We start from the raw sequence: 23407 nt of genomic DNA, 5'->3' as shown, positions 1-23407 counted from the left end.
AAAAACAAACAAAAACGTGCATTTTAGAGTTTTATTTATTATTTAGGCAGAAATTATTTGATATTTGAGATTCTGTTACGAGTAGAAGAGCATCCACTTAGCGTCCAAACACTGAATTCCTACAAAATATTTTCTAAAGACAGAAGCATGTTTCATGTTTCAGAAACAAATAAAATACATAATTTAAGGGTTAAACAATCCTCTATCCAATCCAAAGACAGACAAAATAATTTTTAATTAGAGATAGTTGCAGAAACTTTACAGATAAATGGCAACAGCCGAGGACAGATTAATAAATAAGCAGACGCCCTCAGATTATTTTAAACCCACCTGACCAAACACAGTATTGATTGTTTTGTAATGTTTGAATTCTTGGAACATCACCAACTCTCCTTCTAATATTATTTGTTTATAATCAGCACACAATGCTCCGTAAAGACTCAACATTGCAACTCAGAAGCTGATGTAAAATCAATGAGAACCTGTAATTTCTTTCATGATGTTTGATGATGATTTTATTGCTCCTTTCTACAGGAACTTTGCCATTTTAGTTTGTTATATTTGTCATGTGCCATGTCAGTAAGGGTTGTCATTCAGCCAGTCAGATGTTCTCGGCACTGATAGTCCATCATTTCTTCTGTCCACTAGAATGCTCTAAAGGTGGGTTTATACGGGCAGGGTAATCTTCTTGCGACAGGGAGGCTGTGGTACCAGAAGGTATTGGTCGGTGGTTCATGAGGAGCATGCCTCCATGGCAGCTCCAGCTTCACGGGTTCAATCTGTCGGCGAGTCTGTTTGCCTCGAGCATCTCTGTGCCGGAAGATAAAGTCACGTGCCGCTCCAAAAAGACGAGGCGATGGGACAAAGGGGGTCCAGCTCCCTCTCATCATCACGATGCTACCGATGTGATCCTGCCCATCTTTGTACCTGGTGGAGAGAAGAAGACTCTCCAGCAGGGAGGACAAATATCAGACTGTGACTTTTATAACTGATCTCTCACCTGTTGATCAGAAACAAAGTTAAATGTGTGTCCGGTTGTCTTTGTGACGGCATCCCGAATATATCCAAAGTTGGAGTCCAGGGGAGGCCAAACGTGTCACCCCAGAGTAAGTGTAGGTTAGATCTGCATCTCCGTATGTGCCTGCTTTCTCGGTATATTATAAACCTTTCCAAACACCTGCACCTTTGCTTCCTCTCCTGGAACAAAAAAAAAAAAAAAACAGCACAATTGTTCAGCTAAAACAGAACTTCAGGTCATAACTTCAGAGAAAATGTTGGATGTTGTACCTGTTGAGTACACCACCTCCTCCTCCAGCTGTTTGAAAAGGTGGTCTGCTTCCTCTTTGGAGAACAGAAGAGCGTAATCACAGTCGAGGCCTCTGCCTCTATTTTTGCCAAGGAACAGGATGTGGAACTCAGCTAGATGGCATCTTCTCCTCCTCCCTTCCTCCTCCTCCTTATCCTCTCATCACTCTCCATTTCATCCTCTTCTGTGGACTTCTTGCATCATTGGCACAGGAGCGTTTGTTCTGTCCCCGAGTCACAAACTTTTCCATCGCAGTCACCTGTGTGTCTTGATTTTTTTCAGACCTGGATGATGCAAAGAGGAACGAGAACGAGAGGAATATTTCAATCTTTGATTTAAAATTAAAAGACCTTTTATATAAAAGGCTGCAACTATTTTCATTATAAAGAATCTGTTATCATTACAAAAAACTATCAACATAAGACAAAGAAAAACTCGAGCTCTAACTAGAGCCACTCTGATTTTTTGAGGTAGTTTTCATGCATAGTTCAGTGTTGTTGCTGGTTGCTTTGACATACATGCGCTGGTGTGCATGTTTGTTGTTTCTGGTCTAGACCTGCCTTTTGCTTGGATTTTCTATATGCTTACAAGGAGAGGGTGAGGCGTGGGTTGCAAGTATTCATTTTGTTGCGAACTGCAACTTCATGTTTGTTATGCACCAAAACACCAACATATTCCTGTGATTTTAAACTACTTGGCACTGCATTCCCAGCTTGGGATAAAAAGTACATCTATTCTTATCTATTCTATCTATCTATCTATCTATCTATCTATCTTCTATCTATCTATCTATAAACCTGACTCTGATTCTAAATCCTACACACAGGACCTTTAATAGACTAGATTATTGTTTTAGCACTACACAACATTGTAAAGATTTCCACAATATGTCTTTAAATCAATAAAAATCATGTAAACACCAAAACAAACATGTGTCTTTCAGATGAATACCTACCTACAACAAACTGTAGTGAACACCCAGCAGCAGTTTGTCTGAACAGCCCCTCGGCTCATTAACATAATTTTGCTTCGTCACTGATTTGGCGCCAATACTTTGATCCCGGTGTGAGACTTTGGACTGTCGGAGCAGCTCCCAGCTTGTTTTTAACTATAGGTGTTAGTTAATTAAGTTTGCAGCAGCTTGCGCAGTTTGCAGCTCAACAAAATGATTGGACAGAAAACTATTCACTCGTTTTTCTCGCCTGTGTCGAAAAAGGATTTTTACGGATTTAAATGAAGCCGAGGAGATGCAAAAGACCCGTGAGTCACTAACATCTAATATCAGATAATGTTTGTTTCTAATGTTAAAAACTAACATTTAAACACCACTTACGTGCATTTGCAGCAGTATTTCAAACCGTGGAGGGTTTGTAGTTTCCCGCGCCACGTTCAGAGTAACCAAGCTGCGTTCACAATCACCGCTGTGTTTGTGATTGTTGTTGAAGCAGCCGACAATGTTTGCACTGCACTGTCCACGGTTTCTGAAGCCGCCTCATGTCCAGCTGCACGCCCTTACCAGCTCTGTGTTTTGCTCAATACACCAAAATCCTGCAGAAGAGAGAAAGGTCCGCAGCAGCAGCAGCAGCAGCGCGGGGTGGCGGAGCCGTCCAGCCCGTCTCCTGCGCCTCTGTCCCCGGAGCAACTCGACAGGATCGCCCGCAACAAGAAGGCAGCGCTGGAGAAACTGGCTTCCGCACAACACCTCCAGGGTTTGGGGACGTTGGAGACACGGACTGTCTGCTGAGTTGGAAAGCCCTATTTCAAACAAGTGAGCTCACCCCACCCACCACACATATACATACATACACTCTGTTGTTATGAACACTTTAAATAACCTCACCTCTTTGCCACAGTTGATGGACTTTGTCTCTGAAGAGAGGAAACGCCACACTGTGTACCCACCTGCTGAACAGGTCTTCACCTGGACACAGATGTGCAACATCCGAGATGTAAGTTTTACATTTTCTGATCAGCCCGTTTATAACAAACATAACACCCAGGATTTTAGGGCGTTTAACCCAAATAAACAAAAGTCTGAAGGTCCTCGGTCATCTTTCTTCAAGAAGGATTAAATTGAGGCAGGTGGTCCTAGGCGTGAAGACCTCGCAGTGACCTGCAGTGGTAAAGTTGAGCTGACGTCACGCCGCCAATCAGGCGCTCGCCTCGGGTAAACCCTCACATTGTGTTTATTTAATGTACCCAGCTTCTAAATCTGAGTCAATAGGACACGAAGAGGGTTGTCTCCGATGGTTTTGATGCTCCGGGTTGCCAGATAGGAAACAAATTGAAGCAATGGAAAACAAAGCATGCAAGGAAGTGGATCAACAAGAGTGACTGACTTAAAAAGCTCATGTTACCGCTGGAGGCTGAGGCTGCACCATAGGATCTGGCCCAGGTCGTGGTGACTTTTCCACATAGAAATCTAAAGTTTCCAAAGAAGCATGGAAGTCGCGTCAAGTATCAATATCAAAATCACCATGTAAACCGCAGGACCTATATTTTCCTTCTCTCTCTGATTGCAGGTCAAAGTGGTGATTCTCGGCCAGGATCCATATCACGGTCCTAACCAAGCCCATGGATTGTGCTTTAGTGTCAAAGACCAGTGCCTCCTCCCACCCAGGTGCAAACCTTTTCTAGTAACTAACTTTTGCATGTGAAACAGTCAGTTCTTTAACTTCTCTTTTCATTTCCAGCTTGGAGAACATGTACAAGGAACTGGTCTCGGACATCGAAGGCTTCAAGCATTCCAGACACGGAGATTGACTGGATGGGCCAAGCAAGGTATTTTTAACAAGCTATCAGTTGAATGTTTACACATCCTGGAGCTGTAGGTCATTAACAGAGCTTCACTTATCAGGTGTGTTGTTGCTCAATGCCGTGTTGACCGTCCGAGCGCATCAAGCCAACTCCACACAAGACAAGGATGGGAGGCGTTCACTGACGCTGTGGTGCAGTGGCTCAGCAACAACCTGGAAGGACTGGTCTTCATGCTGTGGGGATCATATGCACAGAAGAAAGGAGCCGCTATTAACAGGGTGGGTGCCCACTGTTGTCTTAAAACCAAGCTTTTTTCCCATCCACGTATCTAAACTATGTTCTCTCGGTTTGTAGAAACGCCACCACGTCCTGCAGGCGGTGCATCCTTCTCCTCTGTCTGCTCATCGAGGTACTTCGGGTGCAAACATTTCTCAAAGGCCAACGAGCTGCTCAAGAAATCTGGAAAGTCTCCCATAAACTGGAAGGAACTTTAAGTTCAGTGTTTCTAACGTGTGCTTGTCAAATACAGACCAAAACTCACCATAAGCTTTCTAGTTTCCTGTGTCAGCTGTAGTATGTGCAGAGATTTCTTTATAAAAGAGTTTAACGTTTTGTGCTGTACTCAGAGGTTTCAAGTGTCATGTTTAAATATGTTTTTCTACTTTTTTGTACTGAAATTTTGGGTTTTATTAAAGTGTTTCTAGAACGTTGAGTTGTATATGATGTCTCGTACATCAGACACCATGAGCAGCAGGAAGTGCTGTGGAAGTAGAACTGCTTAGAGATTGAAGAAAGACACCTCTTTTCTTTTTGAACACTTTAATTTCAAACAGTAAACGTGCAAATGCAGTAAAAAAACATACCCACTAGTTTCCACATTTTCTGAAAGTTTTGTGAATCTGTCTCTTGAAACATAAGAAACAAAATGGAGACTTCCAATTTGTAATATTTTTTTTGCAGCAACCACGCTGCTTAAAGAATCAGCCAAAATTGCCACCGTACAAATCCTCTGTACATTTGAACTCCAAAAAGGATTTGTTATTTTATTAATAGATTGTAGTTATAATAATAGTTTGACATGTAAACACTAAAAACATTAAAACAGGAGTGTCCAAGCTTTTTTTTTAAAGAGGGTCAGATTTGATAGTGGGAAGACGCTCGGGGGGGCCAAACTTAAACAATATTAACATTTTAAAAACGAACAAATTACCAATAAAAGTTACATACAAATGTTCTAGAACAATTTTGTTTTCATTGTCACAATTATCATTTTTTAAAATGACAATATAACCAAATCTAAGCCAATCAGACGTGAACAAATCTAAAAACAGTTCTTCCTTTCTTTCACATCTGAAGTTAGATAACACAGAATCATATGGAGCATGTTAACAAATACAAATATTAACCTCATGTTCATTTTAAACATGATTTCTTATGAGAAACGCAAAGTCTGTTAACATTTAACTTTAAAACGTGTCGCTCTTGCTCCTGTCTTTAACAAAAATCATTCAGAAAGTTATATTTTGTGTCACATCTGCAGACATATAACACCAGCAACTGTCCTTAAAGGTTCAAATGCTTCATTATGTCAACAAAAAACAAACAAAAAAAACAAATCTTCCAGTCATACAGTATCTGACAATCCTCGCAGGCCATAAATAAGATATTATAACAATGAAGCTTTGTTGACATCGACGTGAGAGGCGTGTCTCTACGGGTGACGCACTGACGTCGAGAGGAAGCCATCGCCCGAGTTTCCTTTCCCAGCTTCTCCCTGTCTCTCTCTCTCTCTCTGTCTGTCTGTCTGTTGTGTGTGTGTGTGGTCATGTTTGCACAGTGAGACAGCTGCTGACCATGCCTGTGCAGAGTCTGCCCGTCCGGGATGCGTCCATCCAGTTCCGTCTGCTCCAGCAGTACCTGCTTCTCCTGAAGAAGTACCCCATCCTGACGAAGTCTGTAACCAGGTCTGTAGCTCGCTCAGCCTCGTGGTGATAGTTTTCTGTCAGTCAGGAATAAGACTGAGGGAGTTAAGCTGCTGCTTTGTAACCTAAGCTGCATTTGTTTGCAGTTGTTATTTGCTTGCTGACCTCAAAGCGTCTTTATTTGCTCTGACCGCAGACTAACCCTTTGTGCCAGCACTCTGCTGCCTTTAACCAATCAGCATCTGCCCTGAAAACCTCCCCTATTACAATGACTGATGTGTCAGAGTGATTACAATATGAAACTAATAAACAGAGTTGTGTGTTTGTGTGTTTTTTCTCCAGTGGCATCCTCTCAGCTTTAGGAAATCTTCTGTCTCAGGTTTTGGAGGCGAGAAAAAAGTCAAAAAATGGAGCCTTGGTCAAAGAGATCGACACAGCTGGAGCTGCACGCTATGCCATTTATGGGTGAGACATTGTGACATGTGTCGACTTGTGCAGAACAAGTATTCATGTTATTCACGTTTGTGTACAAAGTAGTATTTGTTGCCATTTGACGCCTCCAGTTTCAGCGTGCAGTACCACTATGGACAGCTGTGCAGATGTTATGATTACATTATTTATGATAAAAAACAACTCCCCTAACAGCCAAACATCGAGCAAGTGCAACAACACACTGCAACACAGCAGCCAGTTAATATTACTTAGTAATCCAACAGCAAGAAGCTGAGCTCAGCGTCTGTCTTTCAGCCTTTTATATCACCAAGCTCTCAACAACAACTAGAAGTCAGTCCCAGATTCACTCTCGTCTGGCGACCTCTTGCTCGCTCACCTTTCTTTTTTATCTTCTGAGCTTTCTCCGTGTTCAGTCTCTTCGCCTCTGCCATCCTCTGCTGAGCCCGGTTATGTTGCCTGCTTGCCCGGCTCTGGTCCTGGGCATCACTCCCCGTCTGAGCAGTACAGCAAACTAAGTGAGCCGACTTAAATAACAAGAGTTGAGGCAGAGCAGGCGGAGGACATCAGAAGGAAAACAAGAAAACATTCTCAATAAAATATGACCCCGTTTTCACCAAATCAGTGACATAGTCAGTGGAGTGTGACTTAGTGTGGCTTAGCCAATAAGCTTTATGCCCTACCGGCCCGGAGCATGAAGTTACATAATGCGAGAAGAGGTGAACTGGAAGCAGAGTGTAAATGAGACACCATCAGAAAAGTGGCACATTGTCACTTTAAAATCTTAAAAATCTTACATCCATGTATTCTTTTGGTAGTTATATTATGCCTTTTTCTCTATTACAGGTTGTTCATCACCGGGCCGGTGAGCCATTACTTTTACCAGCTGATGGAAGTATGGATGCCGACCACAGACCCGTACTGTATAATCAAACGTCTGCTACTGGATCGGCTGTTTTTTGCCCCGGGCTTTCTGCTCCTTTTCTACTTTGTTATGAACATCCTGGAGGTGCGTCGTCTCAGAAACTCTCCCTCCTAAGCATTAGAGATTAGAGATTTAATACCAGTGATACCACCATATACAATTTATAAATATACATCACTGTAGCACTGGAATAAAGTTGGTGGATTGAGAAGAGACAGACTAAAAAACAAAAGAATGGTTAAGTTTGCTGTAGCCCCTAGTATGGTATCTCTTATCCTAACGTGAAATTTATATTATTATGTATTATTCTGATTATACAGCTGTTAAATGATCAGCTGTCTTCATTGATCCACACCTTGTTACAGCAGCTCGTATAGACAAGGTCAAACATACACTAGAAGACTAGTCTAGTCAAAAAATGCAGGCTCTTACACTTCCCATAATGCAACTTGATGACATTTTTAATTAGACCCTCCTGCTTGATATGTTTCAAACTACATGCGCCCAGTTTGTAACACTTTTTTGATGTGGCGGGCTGCTGCTTTAAATATAATTTACTTCATGTTTGAACCTTGATCTTTACCATAGTATTTAGTCCACTGTCTGCAGTATTAAACACATGTCATAGAGCAAAACAAACATAAATATGTGGTCATTTGAATCTATTTTCAGGCTAAAGGATGGGGAGACTTTGAAAAGAAGATGAAAGCAAGTTACTGGACTGCTTTAAAGATGAACTGGAAAGTTTGGACCCCGTTCCAGTTCATCAATATCAACTTTGTGCCTGTTCAGGTAGTGTACACATCACTGACATCATCAAACAGATGATGAGTCACATATTGACAACAATGACATTTTCTTTCATTTTCTTCCTCTGTCTGTGTCTGTTTCAGTTCCGAGTGCTGTTTGCCAACATGATTGCCTTATTTTGGTACGCCTACCTTGCAACTGTGAGGAAATGAAGCTTCAGGAGGGGAAAACTCGGCTTCTTCACAGGAGTTTTAACATTTCACTGTTCCCTGTACTACTGTATACCACTTCCTAATCTGGACAATAATCCTTTTGATTATCTCCTAACGAAACTTGTACAATGAGTTTAAGCCATGATAACATGCTGCTATAAACAGTTGAATACATACATGACTGTGATAATAGAACATAATAAACCTTTATTTTTATTTTTTTGTTCTTCCAAAATCTTGTTATAGAAAATCTCGGCAGTCTGTTTTATATATTTGAATAATGTCATCATTTTAAATCTGTGACGCTAAAGTGCCTTTTTGTTACTGGTAATCGTCGTCTGCACAGTGTACAGCTCCACCTCTGAGCTACATGACATAAGAGGAAATGTGAAGACACATGCAAATTCACGTTTATTTTTTTTTCTTTATTTTTTTAAGTGCCGGTTAACAAAATTAAAACATGATTTGTGAAAATAAAAAGTTAACATGCCATATTGTGTGTAACTTTTATAGTATCAAAACAAGTTTTTAATATATTACACATTTAGGAATGTATCGAATTATTAAAATATTGCCAAATTAAAAAATACAAATCATTTAAAAAATAAGGAATTTAGGTTATTATACAGATTATGTTATATATAACACACACTACATGTTGAGGAATGAATTGAATTACTTCCACATAAAAAAAACAGATTCTAATAAATAACAAAGGTTTGATCATCATTCGCATTACATTAAAAAACTGTACAGTTCATTAACTTGCTGACATTTTAATCAGAAGTGTGCCCAGCCTCCTCTCAGACGAAACATCAGGTCGATGGTGCTCATCTCTTTGACGTTGTAGTCTGAAAGTCTTCCAGTCGTCATCTCCCTGCTTTCGTGGATCAGCCTCTGCTGGCTCACCTGGACCCCCTCTCTGTGCTGGACCTTTGTTTTGAAGTCGCTGACAGTCTCCTCCGGTTTGATATCGTAGGTGTTTATTTGGCCCTTCTCGTTCCTGAGGAATACCTGCATGGTGGCGGGCTGTGTGATCAGCAGAGAGACCCGAGAGCCGGACTGCAGACCGTACTCACTGATGTACTGGGAGTCGTCGCTGAGGGATGTCTTCTGTCCGTTCACAAAGATCAGCCTCTGTTTGTGAGGAGGAAATCCCAGTTTGTTCTGGATGAGCATTTTCAGAGAGCTCACTGTGTCCTGCGGGTTCACCCTCAGGATGTGGGTCTTTCCATCCAGCATAACAATAGTTATATCCATGATCAGAGTGTCCTGAAAGATGAGATTCAAATAAGTCAAGAAGAAATGTTCAAATGAAACATCACAGTGTCAATAAAGAGAGCTTCCTACCTTGTGATCGCTTAAAAAAAAAGTCTTGTTGATAGTAAACAGATCAAGCAGCTGTGCCAGAGGTTTTCAGCTCAACACAGTTTATATACAGACTGCATCAGCTGATCGACACCGCCCCCTCACTTAAGATTCGTTTTCCATCCTTAACACCCTCATAAGTTTCGGTTTCTGTTCTCCGAACATGATGTAACAAATACTGACCACTTGTAATGTTTCGATCATAACAAACATTTATGAATTTACCACCTAATGATCCAGTTTTATTAGAGTAGAAACTGATGACTGTAAGCGGATGTGCAAAGATCAGGACTCTCCACTTCTGCTAAGGAAAAACAGTAATAATAGTGAATGTGAATTCAATAAATTCACAAAACAATCATGTAAGAGCATAATTATCATGTATTGGTTTCACAAATTACAAAGTAAGCACAACCAGGGCCGGTCCTAAGCTTTTGGTGGCCCTGAAACTTAAACTTTATTTATTTATATAGCACCTTTCGTGCAAACATGCATCCCAAAGTGACTCACAGAGCACAAAATCAAAACAGAAATAGTCAATTTTACAGGATATTTGGCCATACAAAATAAAAGTTTAGGAACCAGTACCAAGGGCCAAGTCCTAAAAACTGTTAAAACAATAAGATGTAAAAAAAAAAAAAAAAAAAAAAAAAAAAAAAAAAAAAAAAAAGTCAGAAAAGCACCTGCACTCAAGGTCGTGCTGTTGTACTGAGTATCAGTACCTCGGAGGCACAAGTGCTGAATATAATGACATAATTGCTAAGATTAATCATTTTACTAAGCATTTTTTTTTACTGTCTATATCATGCAGTCAAAAACAAATTCATAGCTGATAATGCAGCTGCAGCGATGTGCATCAAGCAGAAAACTGAGAATGGTATAGGTCTCAGAGTGCATGAGAGGTGGCGACTCCTGAGTGAGTTCATGGCCAAGCTCTCTCTCTCTTTCTGTTTCCTGCTCATGCACTGAAGGAAGAACTAAAGTAGGGCAAGCTGGCTCAAAGGTGACACACACACACACACACCAAAATAGTGACATCACAGTTACCAACAGTCACCCTGCGGTGCCCTGACACACAACAACTAACAGCAAATTACAAATAACACATTTCAAGTCAGCACCATCTGTAACAAAGCACAGAAAGTGAGATTGACTGCTTGAGTGTTTGCTGTTAATTCATCCAACACATGAGCTAATACACTTTATTGATCATATTCTGCTTTACTGCTGCCAACTTGTTGAGGTTACAGTCAAGCGGTTGGATGCAACAGACAGGAACAGGCACAGGAAATGAATGTATCTGGTGCAGGAAATCAGAGATAGCACATATGGGGCTCTGAATTTGGCCTTGGACAGAGCCTCCACAGCAAAAAATAAGTAAATATCAAACTTTGGAAGAGCTGCAGAACAAAGAAGATACAATAACAACCGCTCGTTATCACATTATAACTTTTACAGTGAGAGGGGTGTTGTGTGTCTCATCCTCCAGCCTCAGTGACCTTGAGTTTTTTATGCAGCCTCCCACAAACTCCAGCGCTAAATCACCAGATTAAATGACGATATGTATTAGACAAGTTCTTAAACTCCCTAAAGTTTGCATGTTGGGCTGTGAAAATCTTAAGAAGGGATGTGTAGTTAACTTATATGTAACCTTGCACATAGTAAAATCATTTCACTCAGCTCTAGTGAGGGTACACAGATTTGAAACTGATTTTTTAAGGAGGAAATATCTAATTAGTGCATTTAAAGTATGCACAGTTTCTCATGTAGAGCATTGTTGTGTAGAGATAGAGACTTTACATACAGAGCTGGGCTGCTACGAGAAGCTCTGTGTGTCTATAGGTCTGCTGAAAGGAGAAAGCATCACTCATCTCTAGACATTATCGTATGACAGTTTAACCAAGAAAGCACAAGGGATGTACTTCCTGCAGCAGCTGAAGGAGTTTAACCTGTCAGAGACAGTCTTGTCTTCAGGACCATGAGGCATGCAGGAAAGATCGTGGCTGACCCCTCCGACCTCGGACACAAACTTCTTGAGGCTGCGATCCATCAGGACCAAAACCTCACGTTATAAGAACAGTTTCTTTCTGACTACATCTGACCTCATCAACAAGGCCTCTTGACACTCTTTTGCATTACTACATTTTGATAAATATCTTGCACATTTAAAATATCTTGCATACTGTGAACTTTTGCACATTCCTGCACAAACTGCGCGGCTCTTTTCATCTTAAAAACATGTTATACGTATATATTTATATCTTCTAGTACTAGATTTTCATCTTACTTATATTTTTACTAAAGTGTGTTATGCACCAAAAAACCAAGGCAAATAATATTTTCATCAAGGCACACCCTAAAAAAAGAAAATTCCCACAGAGGAAAACCCCAAGCGAACGTTGTTCTAAAGGTTTGAAATATTGTACGTGTTCAGGTTGAACCTGTCATCTAACAGATGAGTCACATGCGGACACCACTAATATTTTGTTTTGTTGCTCTTTGCCAACATGATCACGCCTACTTTGCATCTCTAAGAAAATTCATCCCACTGTAAGTCTGGAGTCTGCTTCACAGTGTGGCTTTAACGTTTTGGATATTTACTTCACTCCTGTATACCTGTTTAAAATCTTAACAATAATTCTCACATATAGTGACAGCAGCTCTTCTCATTATCTCCAAACAAACCTGTACAATGATGTTTAAGACATTATAACATGCTGCTGTAGTTTGAATACACAACTGTGTTTATAATAACACAACATAATCTGGAATCATAGAAATGGGACTTGAGTCTTTTATATATTTAAATATATGTAAGTTTTATTTAGTCAACACATGATACAACAGGACAGGAAATGTAAATTCACAGACTTTATTTAGCAACAGTGTTCAGTTAACATAATTTAATCTTTCATTGGTCCAAATAATATTCTAACATGCTGTATGTGTCTGACATTTGTACGCCCCCAAAAACAAAATAAAGCATTAAAACATGTTTTTAAGACATTACACAATTATGTATCCGGGAATGTATTGATTTTTTTCAAATAAAAATACTGATAAATTAAAAAATGTAAAGTATACTATTTTATCTTTCTGACATTTTAACCTCCTCTCAGGCGGCCTGTCATGTTGATGGTGCTCAGTTCCTTGACGTCGTAGTCTGAAAGTTTCCCATCCAGCAGCTCCCTGCTTTGGTGGAGCAGCCTCTGCTGGTTCACAGGGACCCCCTCTCTTTGCTCCACCCTCCTCTTGAAGTTCATCACAGTCTCGTCAGGTTTGATATCATAGGTGCTCTTCTGACCCTGCAGGTTGTTCAGGAACACCTGGAAGGTCTTGGGCTGTGTGATCAGCAGAGACACCTGAGAGCCGGACTGCAGACCGTAGTGGCTGATATACTGGGAGTCGTCGCTGAGAGGTGTCCTCTGTCCGTTCACAAAGATCAGCTTTTGTTTCTGAGGGGGAACTCCCACTTTGTTCTGGATGAGCGTTTTCAGAGAGCCCACTGTGTCATGTGGGTTCACCCTCAGGATGTGGGTCTTTCCATCCAGCATAACAATGTTTATATCCATGATTAAAGTGTCCTGAAAGATGAGATTAAAATAAGTCAAGAAGAAACCTCTTTAAATAAAGCGCCACGGTTTCAATAAAGAGAGCTTCCTACCTTGCGATCACTTCAGAAAACCTCTGTAAAAGTCTTGAGACGATGCCCGTAAACAGGTGATGTTCAGAAGCAGCTGTGCGAGTGTTTCCAGCTGAGCTCACCACAGTTTATATACACACCGCCTCAGCTGATCGACACCGCCCCTTTCGTTTCCCATCCTCTGCCTTCATAGCTTTCAGTTTCTATTCTCCGATCATGATTCAGCTTACTGTGAGCACTACCAACAAACACATGCCTGGGCATGCCTGATAAAACAAAGTGTTATTAGTGAGGTGGGGCAGTGAACAGAAACAGAAAAAATATGATAAATAGATATACAGGGATATAATAATATAATAATATATAATAATATAATAGATAAAATATGTATAAAAATCCTTGAATAAGGAAGACTGGATTCAAAGTATCAAAGTTCAAGTTGAATTTATTATTCTTGTACAAGAAGGAGTGTTTAACAGTGCAACACACAAGAGGGGTTACAGAGAAAAGGCTCCTTGAGGAGCTCTAACAGTTGGTTCTTATAATTTTTTTTAAAACAGGCTGTCTCGGACACCTCCCACCTGATACAGATAATATCATAACATCCTTTTTTTGGTTTTCTGCTCAGTAATGAGCATTATGTTTTATATCATAATGGTACTCCCCTAGCCTGTCTCTCCTGACCTTGAACTACTGATTAATAATTATCTCTCCCTGCCAGCCTCAGTTAAATCACAGGCCAACTAAGGCAAGTGCACAAGACATGAAAAAGACAGGACACACTATATGAATTAAAACACGTGAACCCCAGTATAACCCTTATTTTTATAACAAAATATTTTCATCACATGAAATGTGACTGACAAACACGTCACAGTCTGACTCCTGAGTCCATCCTCACCTCCTCAATCACTATCTGGAAATCTGCTGCCACTGCCAAAGACGTGCATTAGCACACATCTTTTGGATTATTTACTTCCTTATATCATTTACTGAATGTTTGTTTTGTACGATACTACCAAGTCAAATTCCTTGTAATGTAATACACCCTCGTTTATAGAGGCTCATGCAAAAACAGGAAATCGCCACAGAGGAAAACCCCGAACAGACACTGTCTGCAGCTGGTTTCTTTGTTTGTTTTCTTCTTTAATTACTTGTCACACAATGTTACTGACTGTACCTATTGTCAACCCTCAAAGAAAGTAAGAGACGTGATGTGAATTCATTTGTACATCTCTATTGTGTGTGTGTTCATTCAGTTATTAGCTGTGTGGGTGATTTGTGAGTGTTTAGGACCACTACAGGCTGAGGGCCGGCCCTGGACTCAGGCAGCCTCTCCAAAATAACATTGTTTGTCTTGTTTGTTTTGTTCTAAAGGTTTGAAACGTTGTACCTGCTCAGGTTAAACTGCAATCCTGTCATCTAACAGATGAGTCACATGCTGACACCACTAATGTTTTGTTGCTGTTTGCCCACATCAATCAAATTTTTTTTTGGCACGCCTACTTTGCTTCTGTCAGAAATTGAATCTTCCTTTGACTTTCTGACAGGTTCTTCTGATCATCTCTAACAAACCTGTACAATGTTTTGATACACAAATGTGTTTAGAATAACACAACATGATCTGGTATTATATCTTTATATTATATCTTTTATATATTTTAATAATGTTCATTTCAGAGTGCAGTGTGGAGCTGAAGACGTGGCACAGGACAGGAAATGCAAAGACAAATGCAAGTTCACAGACTTTATTTTTTTAAGTGGTCAGTTAAGATCAATGAATCCTTCATTTGTCAAAATAAGATTATAACATGCTGTATGTGTGTCTGACATTTGTATGCCCAAAACAAAATAAAGCATTAAAATGTGTTTTTAAGACATTACACAATTATATATCAAGGAATGATTTCTCAAATTAAAATACAAATAAAGTAGAAATATAAATTAATATTTTATCTTTCTGACATATTAACCTCCTCTCAGGCGGCCTGTCATGTTGATGGTGCTCAGTTCTTTGACGTCGTAGTCTGAAAGTTTCCCATCCAGCAGCTCCCTGCTTTGGTGGAGCAGCCTCTGCTGGTTCACAGGGACCCCCGCTCTTTGCTCCACCCTCCTCTTGAAGTTCATCACAGTCTCGTCCGGTTTGATATCATAGGTGCTCTTCTGACCCTGCAGGTTGTTCAGGAACACCTGGAAGGTCTTGGGCTGTGTGATCAGCAGAGACACCTGAGAGCCGGACTGCAGACCGTAGTCGCCGATACACTGGGAGTCGTCGCTGAGAGGTGTCCTCTGTCCGTTCACAAAGATCAGCTTTTGTTTCTGAGGGGGGACTCCCACTTTGTTCTGGATGAGCATTTTCAGAGAGCCCACTGTGTCATGTGGGTTCACCCTCAGGATGTGGGTCTTTCCATCCAGCATAACAATGTTTATATCCATGATTAAAGTGTCCTGAAAGATGAGATTAAAATAAGTCAAGAAGAAACTTCTTTAAATAAAGCACCACATTGTCAAAACAGTGTTGATAAAGAGAGCTTCCTACCTTGTGATCACTTCAGAAAACCTCTGTAAAAGTCTCAGTGGTGACAGCAAACAGACAATGCCCGAGGTATTCAGGTAGCCAGTTTATATACAGGCTGCATCAGCTGATCAACATTCCTTTCCATTCTCTGCCTTCATGAGATTAAGTTTCAATTCTCCAAACATGATGCAGCTTTTGTGAGCACTTGTAACGTTTCGATCATATGTCTGTGATTTTACTACCTATGATAAAAACAAAGTTTTATCAGACAGGTGAGGCAGTGAACAGAAACAGCTGTTAGTATGACACACAGCTGACGTTTAAATGGCCTGATTTGTTTGTGTGAGGTCACATAAGGTGTGCCGAGTTCAAATAAAAAGGTGACGTCACAGTCTATTTTTAGCCATTTATTAAAAAAAAGTTTATCTGGAAACAAAACAGAAAGAGATGAAAAGATCATGGCTTGAAGATGAAGATTATTCAGTAAATCCCAAATCAGAACAAAGTAAGCACAGTGTGTCATTGTTGCAGGCTGCCAACACAATGTTAAGGAAATGATACTGAAACTAAAAAGAGATTTTTACCACAGGTGTAAAATGAAACAGAAAAAAACAAAAAACATCAAAGCATGACTGGCAGGTTTTGTAATAAATATAAAATATAAATGCATAAACATCAGAACTCTGAGTGCTTCAGCATGGCAGTCCTCTCTTCCCTCGTCGGTAGAGGAATATTTCCTGTGTTAAGAAAATACATATCAGCTTCACAACGTCATCTTTCACCTCAATAATGTGCAACCATCATAAGATGTATACAGTAATGTTTAGAAATAAATGTATTCTTACCTGGAGGCGCTACAAAATATTCTTCGACTGTGTTTTTGGATAGTTGAAGCAGTTCTTCAGCACAGTCCCCTTCCACCACTGCGTCACCCCTCAGGTTTAAAGCCCTGAAAACACAACCACATTCAACAGGTTTCACACTGGTTATGCCGCATGCGTAAACAAGCTGTCCGTCCGTACCATACCTGTCCTCCAGAACTGAATCCATCGGTTCAACCCCCGATGTGTCAACAACGTGGAGCTGATCTGCAAACCGGATAGCTTTCTCCAAACAGTCCAGACCCTGTTTGGTGCGGAAGTCCACTAAGGCCAGTCGCTCCAGTTTGTCCACCAGGTCAGCGGGGACTTGGACAGGCTGTAAAATGAATGGCATGTTACTTAGAAATGTATGTAACAGTGAATAAAGTCACTACATCCGTTAATCATTTTGTTGACATTGTGTGTTACTAATCATCTGCAGCAGCAAAACAGAAACTGTACGTGGAAACTCAAAGAGGAAAGTTAATAAGTGTAGTAAGAACACATATTTTATATATTGTCTCATAATAGGTGGATATATCACGACGCAAGGGAACATTTTGTCCTCAAAGTTGACGTGTTAGAAGCTGAAAAAAATAGGCAAGCACCAGGGTGCATCTCCAGCAGAGGAAGTGGGATGCTTTGGGCAATGTTCTGCTGGGAAACCTTGGGTCCTGCCATTCATGTGGATGTTACTTTGACACATACCACCTACCTACAAACCAAATACACCCCATCATGGAAACTATATTCCCTAAATCCCTTCCTTTTAGCAGGATAATACGGCCCGGCCACAAATGGTTCAGGAACAGTTTGAGGAACACAACACTGAGTTCAAGATGTTGACATGGCCTCCGAACTACATCCATCCATCCGTTTTGGAGCTGGAGCCTGTCCCAGCTGACTTAAGGCGAGAGGTAGGGCACATTGAGACAAACAACTATTCACACGGACAATTTAGTCACCTATTAAGTGGCATGTGTTTGGACTGTGGGAGGAGGCCTCTGCAGACATGTAGAGAATAAGCAAACCTCCACCTAGAAAAAGCTGCAGATCTCCTAGATCTCAATCCTGGAAATCAAACAAGTCCAATCCACGGAGGCCTAACCTCACAACTTACAGGACATAAAGGATCTGCTGCTAACACCAGCACTCGTCCATGCCTGCAGGCTGATCTGTGTATATCAGATACAGCTGAATCTTCATTTTGGCTGCAGATAAACCCCTAAATACATTTTGTATATAACTTATAAGGCTGTGGATAGACTTATAATATCAATATGAACAACAGGAGTGATTACAGTGTACATATGGGCACCTGAAGACAGATTTCTAGACATTAGGACACCATGTGAGTACTGTACCGGGGGAAGCTGGCTCTCTGGCACTGGTTCCCATGTTGCAGCCTCTGGTACCTGTTAGAGGAGACAGCACACATCAAGACTGACACCTACTGAGCACACCGACTAATACAAGGGCTGTAACCTGTACTGTACCTTGGTAGAGCTCCACAGACATGTCACACGTGTGCTGCTTGCAGAGTTTGTTAGTAGGTTACACCAAGGACGAATTATCTTGAGCGACAAGCCGCGTTTAGCAGCGATGCTAATCACTGACATTTGGGCACAAAGAGCAAGCCGGCTGTTTCTCTACTTTTGTAATAAATGTCACATTTTATTTGTTTTTACTTACTCTAAACCAGGAAGCTCATTGCCGGTGATCTAAATACAGGAATGAGGCTAACGACTTGCCGTAGCTAGCGCACAGAGACGGTAGAAGGAGGCGGAGTGAGATGTTTCACCGTCACGTACTTCCTGCTTCGCTTTTTTGTCCGCCTACAGACAACAACAGACGGATTAGCCTTGGTTGAAATACAGTTAGGGTGTCTACAATGTGGAGGGGTGTTTGCTTTATCAATATTGAAACTGCCTAAGCAAACTCTCGTCTCTGAAAGACACTTAGCATTGTGAAACCGAAGTTTTCTGGTATCGGATACTGTCGATGGCGCATGCGTCCTGGTGTAATATCTGCTTTTGAATTTATCGTACAAATGAGCATAATTACAAGTTTAAAAAGGGCGAACACACGTGTAGCACATGTACGCTACGTATTTATGCAAAACAATACGCTCGCATCTGTGCAGATATCTATTTTAATACTGTAAAGCGTCCCATTGACTCTCAGAGCGCCCGGATAGCTCAGTCGGTAGAGCATCAGACTTTTAATCTGAGGGTCCAGGGTTCAAGTCCCTGTTCGGGCGTGAAATGTTTTAGATTTTTGGATTATGCTCACGACCTCACAGTTCTTTTGTGAGGCATTTATCATGAGGTTGTTCAAGGGAGACCAGATTGTGTCGTTTTTATCTTTTCTTTTTTTATATAAAAAAACAGACTTATAACCAAAACAGTATCCAGCTTAAAACACAGTTGTGAGAGCGATCAGTGACGCGTTGCTTGTGGTTTTCTTCACCTACCTCGACCTGGAGTAACAGAAAGTCTCACTAACATTGGTGCAGACGTGAACTAAAAATATTACCGCCCGAACAGGGACTTGAACCCTGGACCCTCAGATTAAAAGTCTGATGCTCTACCGACTGAGCTATCCGGGCTCTGATGCAGCAGCATTCCTGATTCTTATTAAACATTCAAGAAATACGGTATTTCTTTTTGTTGTATGGTTTCAATTGTTTGGATTGTATGGAAACCACAGTTACATCTCTGTCCACCTCCAAACAGTGACATCTGTCCCCTCATCTGCATTGGGCATTTCTCAATCTGTATTAATGTTTGACAGCGAATATTTTATCTTAGGTGTTCCCTTTAAATATGTCATGTCATGTTTTACATTTGATGCGCATCTCACTCTGTCCAGGTCTACCTTCAGATATAGATCATGCCACTTTTTCTGCCGAGGTGCTGTTCTGTTTCCCGCAAAAAATATTTATACCAAAACAGTTTGTATTTGTTCATAACACAAATATGAACAATGTGCACTGTTTTTAACTTCCTAATATACATATATTTGTGCTCACACACAAGTTCTTATTTGCATACAGTCACACAAACACACAGCTAATTATTAATAATAAGTAGCAGTAGCCTACATGTTATATATTTACTACAACAGAAGTGAATACTACACAAATTTCATTTATACTGTAGCTTATTATCAACTGGTACTAGTAGCAGCAGTGTGCATATTAAAGACTTTGTTTACAAGAGAAGTGAATACTACCGGTAGACAGATAAATAACTGCCTAGCTACCTAGTTTACTTAATACAATATTATAACGAGTGTGTTTCCTTTTGAGTGGTTTCTGTTATCGTATTTGTTTTCTCTATGATGCATATTTAAAACCCACCAAGCTAGACAGTTGACAGAATACAATGATATTAGCGATATATTTACCTGTCGTAGGGAAAGACACCTGAAGTCCGGCCGACTGAATTTTGGAGAAGCACCATCGTGATTGGCTGTCAGAAAGATGGAAATGGTGGGCCGCGATTGGTCCGTCCCAGCAATTTTGGAGATGGACCACTGTGATTGGCTGAAAGCAAAGATGGAAATGGGGCAACGTGATTGGAGGAGATTATACAGACGCTCGGTCCTCCGGGCTCTGGTGAAACAACATTTGGGGGGTTTGAGTAGTGGTGTGCGATACTGCATATTTTGGTATTGGTCCGATACCAAGTAAATACGGGCCAGTATCGCCGATACTTTTCAATAAATAAGGTGGATGCGTCATTGAGTTGCTAAATCTCAATGAATATTTATGACCTTAAGTATTTTTTGTTAGATTTTTAAGTTATATATCTGTAACAGTTATTAAGGCAACATCTGTTTTCCAAAGAAGAAGAAAAAAATGAAGTTATCAGACAAGCTTTTCAGAATAGTACCTTTTTGTTTCCCTGACATCTTGAAAAAGAAGTGACAAAGATAAAAGTCTTGCAGTTGTGTATACACTAGACAATGCAGTGCAACAATTGTTGTCTAGGGAAAACTGCCACAACACAAAATTCTACAGGCGCACATTCTTACTTTTAACAAGTTATGAGTCTCCTCAGAGACCAACAAAAATTGCCACTGCTGACTGTATTTCAAGTCATCAAGGCAGGAATTGGGTAAAGTTTTCAACTGCAATAATCACGCCTCGGATAAACCTCATAGGCTACGATACTGCCACTGCAAAAGGATACTGAAGCTCTGTCACAGAGGGGGTGTCTGTTACATCTACATACCCCTCTGTTAGGGTTGGAAACATGCATACTGCACAGTGACTGGACAGGAAACTAGTTATATACAGATGTTACCTTAATAACTGTTTAAGGTACATAACTTAGATTGTATTTAAATAGAGTTAAACTGTGGGTTAATAAATGTTATTGAACTAACTGGTCAGCTGTTGACTGTGCTTCATATCTTCAGGTCAACATTGTGATATTAGTAATCATTTCTGGCTGAATGACATTAAAGATGTTTTCCAAAGAAAAAGAAAAAAATGAAGTTATCAGAGCAGCTCATCAGAATAGTACCTTTTTATTTTCCTGACATCTTCAAAAAGAAGTGACAAAGATAAAAGTCTTGCAGTTGTGTCTACACTAGAGTGCAACAATTATTGTCTAGGGAAAACTGCCACAACACAAAATTCTATCGGCGCACATTATTACTTTTAACAAGTTACGAGTCTCCTCAGAGACCAACAAAAATTGCCACTGCTGACTATATTTCAAGTCATCAAGGCGAGAATTGGGTAAAGTTTTCAACTAGCAATAATCGCGCCTCGGATAAACCTCATAGGCTACAATACTGCCACTGCAAAAGGATACTGAAGCTCTGTCACAGAGGGGGTGTCTGTTACATCTACATACCCCTCTGTCAGGGTTGTAAACATGCATACTGCACAGTGACTGTATATACAGATGTTACCTTAATAACTGTTACAGATACATAACTTAAAATCGATATATTTGTACGAGCCTACAATATATAGTTCAGATAAACTGTTTCATTACCAGAGAAGAGCCATATGAACTTTATAAATCTATCTCCATAAAAGTGAACTGTACGTGTGGAGACAGGATCAGAATAAGACAGGAGACAATGAAACAAGCTTTAAAGGGAAATGACATATGCTCCTGTACGTCTCTGTTTAAAGACGTTTTGACAGTGCAGCCTTTAACTTTAACCAGACATCAGCCAAATGTTTACCAGTGGAGAAATTGTTATTGTTAATAAGTCTGAAATACCCAAAATTAAACTCACAAGCACTGCGTCAGACTGGAGTTTCACAGAATAAAGAGCAATAAGCCGTAATTGTTGATGTGATGAGAATCACTACGCATTAGAGATACTTTTTATTTATAACAATGTACAAGTCTCCTCAGAGACCAACAAAAATTGCCACTGCTGACTGTATTTCAAGTCATCAAGGCGGGAATTGGGTAAAGTTTTCAACTAGCAATAATCACGCCTCGGATAAACCTCATAGGCTACGATACTGCCACTGCAAAAGGATACTGAAGCTCTGTCACAGAGGGGGTGTCTGTTACATCTACATACCCCTCTGTTAGGGTTGGAAACATGCATACTGCACAGTGACTGGACAGGAAACTAGTTATATACATGGATGCTACTTTGATATTAACTGTTCAGGGTAAATAACTTGATTGTATTTAAATAGAGCTTAACCAATTTAAGAAATGTTATTAAACTAACTGGTTAAAGATAAAAAAAAATTCAGTTTTGATTTGACACCATCATACAGGCAATACATTAACTACTTAAATGTTTCAGTGAAGTTAGGAGGTGTTTCATAGATGGGGGCCATAATATTAGAACACCATCTTTGACATATGGAAGTCTCGAAATGTCCAAAAAATAAATCTCTGAGCAGAAACAGAGTTTAGGCAATAGAGTTTATTGCAAGAAATTAACTCCAGCTTGCCCCCACACCTACTAAAGCCCGCCACAACCCTGATAAGGATAAGTGGTTGCAGAAAATGGATTGATGGATTGCCATTTTTTTGTACATGTGGATACCAGGTTTGTTAAAATCTCAAGCCCTACCAATGATCAATGCCTTGAGGCCTGATTAAGGACTTTTCATAAGCCTGCAGTGCGTCAGGGCTTCAGTTCAAGGTCCTTTCTTATTTGCTTCAAAGCCTGATGCCGTTACTTTGGACCAATGATCTTTTTTGAGGATCTTCACTTTTGAGTTTTTCTAAACCAATTCTGATTATATGTGACTATAGAATTATACACACTAAGACTAAACATTAAATATGAACATAATAGCATATATATAAGATTTCTAATACATTCCAATACCATTTAAAAGCACACTATGCTTATAGAGTATGACAACTACCAACTACGACCTCAATGATAAAATAAAGTTACAGTGGAGTTATTACCACTCTGACAGCGTCAACAAAAACTGAAATATGAAATGTTTGTATTGTGTTGGATCACATTGGATTGTACAAGTGTACCGAATAAAGTGGCCGGTGAGTGTGTGTCTCTTAATGGGGTAAAAATACTTTGCACTACTTTGTGGTGAACAGGTTTTGTGAAACTAATGCATGTATTGATCCTGATGTTAACCTGGTCCACGGTGTAGGACCACCACAGGAAGTACCTACCTCAGGATGATTGAATTGAGTAAAATGCACATTACAGTGTGTTTTGGAAAAATAA

General features: G+C 40.2%; 6 protein-coding genes, 5 non-coding genes and 2 pseudogenes across 11 annotated transcripts in view; 3 read left to right on the top strand and 10 right to left on the bottom strand.

Annotated features, from left to right (window-relative positions):
- LOC104937265 (alkB homolog 2, alpha-ketoglutarate dependent dioxygenase) overlaps nt 1–2889 on the bottom strand; it is an 8807-nt gene extending 5918 nt beyond the window's left edge. Inside the window, exon 1 of the mRNA XM_027277510.1 lies at nt 2823–2889. The gene's annotated coding sequence lies outside the window, so the exon portion shown is untranslated. The remainder of the gene's footprint in view (nt 1–2822) is intronic.
- LOC113744201 (DNA oxidative demethylase ALKBH2-like) lies at nt 645–1403 on the bottom strand (annotated as a pseudogene).
- On the top strand, nt 2554–4069 carry LOC113744196 (uracil-DNA glycosylase-like; annotated as a pseudogene).
- Nucleotides 4070–5801: 1732 nt separating this feature from the next.
- Nucleotides 5802–8545, top strand: pxmp2 (peroxisomal membrane protein 2). The gene is made up of 5 exons (XM_010753461.3): nt 5802–6027; nt 6328–6450; nt 7282–7444; nt 8033–8152; nt 8254–8545. The coding sequence occupies exons 1-5, from the start codon at nt 5918–5920 to the stop codon at nt 8320–8322; spliced, it is 585 nt and encodes a 194-aa protein (XP_010751763.2). The 5' UTR covers nt 5802–5917; the 3' UTR covers nt 8323–8545.
- LOC104937261 (polyubiquitin) lies at nt 8539–9794 on the bottom strand. The gene is made up of 2 exons (XM_010753462.3): nt 9673–9794; nt 8539–9594 (listed from the first exon to the last, which is right to left on the bottom strand). The coding sequence occupies exon 2, from the start codon at nt 9580–9582 to the stop codon at nt 9103–9105; it is 480 nt and encodes a 159-aa protein (XP_010751764.2). The 5' UTR covers nt 9583–9594; nt 9673–9794; the 3' UTR covers nt 8539–9102.
- A 2698-nt stretch (nt 9795–12492) lies between these two features.
- On the bottom strand, nt 12493–13513 carry isg15 (ISG15 ubiquitin like modifier). Its single transcript, XM_019274891.2, has 2 exons — nt 13355–13513; nt 12493–13274 (listed from the first exon to the last, which is right to left on the bottom strand). The coding sequence occupies exon 2, from the start codon at nt 13260–13262 to the stop codon at nt 12795–12797; it is 468 nt and encodes a 155-aa protein (XP_019130436.2). The 5' UTR covers nt 13263–13274; nt 13355–13513; the 3' UTR covers nt 12493–12794.
- Nucleotides 13514–15065: 1552 nt separating this feature from the next.
- Nucleotides 15066–16133, bottom strand: LOC109136707 (polyubiquitin). Its single transcript, XM_019274813.2, has 2 exons — nt 15873–16133; nt 15066–15781 (listed from the first exon to the last, which is right to left on the bottom strand). Exon 2 carries the CDS (start codon nt 15767–15769, stop codon nt 15302–15304), a length of 468 nt encoding a protein of 155 aa, XP_019130358.2. The 5' UTR covers nt 15770–15781; nt 15873–16133; the 3' UTR covers nt 15066–15301.
- Nucleotides 16134–16243: 110 nt separating this feature from the next.
- Nucleotides 16244–18580, bottom strand: gatc (glutamyl-tRNA amidotransferase subunit C). Its single transcript, XM_010753463.3, has 5 exons — nt 18208–18580; nt 18076–18126; nt 16879–17048; nt 16697–16800; nt 16244–16588 (listed from the first exon to the last, which is right to left on the bottom strand). The coding sequence occupies exons 1-5, from the start codon at nt 18328–18330 to the stop codon at nt 16527–16529; spliced, it is 510 nt and encodes a 169-aa protein (XP_010751765.3). The 5' UTR covers nt 18331–18580; the 3' UTR covers nt 16244–16526.
- A 318-nt stretch (nt 18581–18898) lies between these two features.
- Nucleotides 18899–18971, top strand: trnak-uuu (transfer RNA lysine (anticodon UUU)). Its single transcript has one exon. It is a non-coding gene; the product is annotated as a tRNA-Lys (tRNA).
- Nucleotides 18972–19246: 275 nt separating this feature from the next.
- On the bottom strand, nt 19247–19319 carry trnak-uuu (transfer RNA lysine (anticodon UUU)). Its single transcript has one exon. It is a non-coding gene; the product is annotated as a tRNA-Lys (tRNA).
- A 1447-nt stretch (nt 19320–20766) lies between these two features.
- LOC113745735 (U4 spliceosomal RNA) lies at nt 20767–20905 on the bottom strand. The gene has a single exon (XR_003462363.1). It is a non-coding gene; the product is annotated as a U4 spliceosomal RNA (small nuclear RNA).
- Nucleotides 20906–21395: 490 nt separating this feature from the next.
- LOC113745733 (U4 spliceosomal RNA) lies at nt 21396–21535 on the bottom strand. Its single transcript, XR_003462361.1, has one exon. It is a non-coding gene; the product is annotated as a U4 spliceosomal RNA (small nuclear RNA).
- Nucleotides 21536–22086: 551 nt separating this feature from the next.
- LOC113745734 (U4 spliceosomal RNA) lies at nt 22087–22226 on the bottom strand. Its single transcript, XR_003462362.1, has one exon. It is a non-coding gene; the product is annotated as a U4 spliceosomal RNA (small nuclear RNA).
- Nucleotides 22227–23407: the final 1181 nt, after the last annotated feature.

The sequence above is a fragment of the Larimichthys crocea genome, chromosome III (assembly GCF_000972845.2).
Source record: "Larimichthys crocea isolate SSNF chromosome III, L_crocea_2.0, whole genome shotgun sequence".
In the NCBI taxonomy this organism is placed as follows: Eukaryota; Metazoa; Chordata; class Actinopteri; family Sciaenidae; genus Larimichthys; species Larimichthys crocea.
The sequence above is the reverse complement of the archived record's forward strand: the minus strand, read 5'-3'. Positions and strand labels throughout refer to the sequence as shown.

What these genes read in the sequence shown, in the direction of transcription:
- pxmp2 (XM_010753461.3), top strand. Translation starts at nt 5,918, where the DNA reads ATGCCTGTGCAGAGTCTGCCCGTCCGGGATGCGTCCATCCAGTTCCGT. An exon ending in CTGACGAAGTCTGTAACCAG is followed by an intron (nt 6,028 to 6,327) that starts GTCTGTAGCTCG and finishes TTTTTTCTCCAG; the next exon opens with TGGCATCCTCTCAGCTTTAG. An exon ending in GCACGCTATGCCATTTATGG is followed by an intron (nt 6,451 to 7,281) that starts GTGAGACATTGT and finishes TCTCTATTACAG; the next exon opens with GTTGTTCATCACCGGGCCGG.
- LOC104937261 (XM_010753462.3), bottom strand. Translation starts at nt 9,582, where the DNA reads ATGGATATAACTATTGTTATGCTGGATGGAAAGACCCACATCCTGAGG.
- isg15 (XM_019274891.2), bottom strand. Translation starts at nt 13,262, where the DNA reads ATGGATATAAACATTGTTATGCTGGATGGAAAGACCCACATCCTGAGG.
- LOC109136707 (XM_019274813.2), bottom strand. Translation starts at nt 15,769, where the DNA reads ATGGATATAAACATTGTTATGCTGGATGGAAAGACCCACATCCTGAGG.
- gatc (XM_010753463.3), bottom strand. Translation starts at nt 18,330, where the DNA reads ATGTCAGTGATTAGCATCGCTGCTAAACGCGGCTTGTCGCTCAAGATA. An exon ending in GTCTGTGGAGCTCTACCAAG is followed by an intron (nt 18,127 to 18,207) that starts GTACAGTACAGG and finishes CTCCTCTAACAG; the next exon opens with GTACCAGAGGCTGCAACATG. An exon ending in CAGAGAGCCAGCTTCCCCCG is followed by an intron (nt 17,049 to 18,075) that starts GTACAGTACTCA and finishes TTCATTTTACAG; the next exon opens with CCTGTCCAAGTCCCCGCTGA.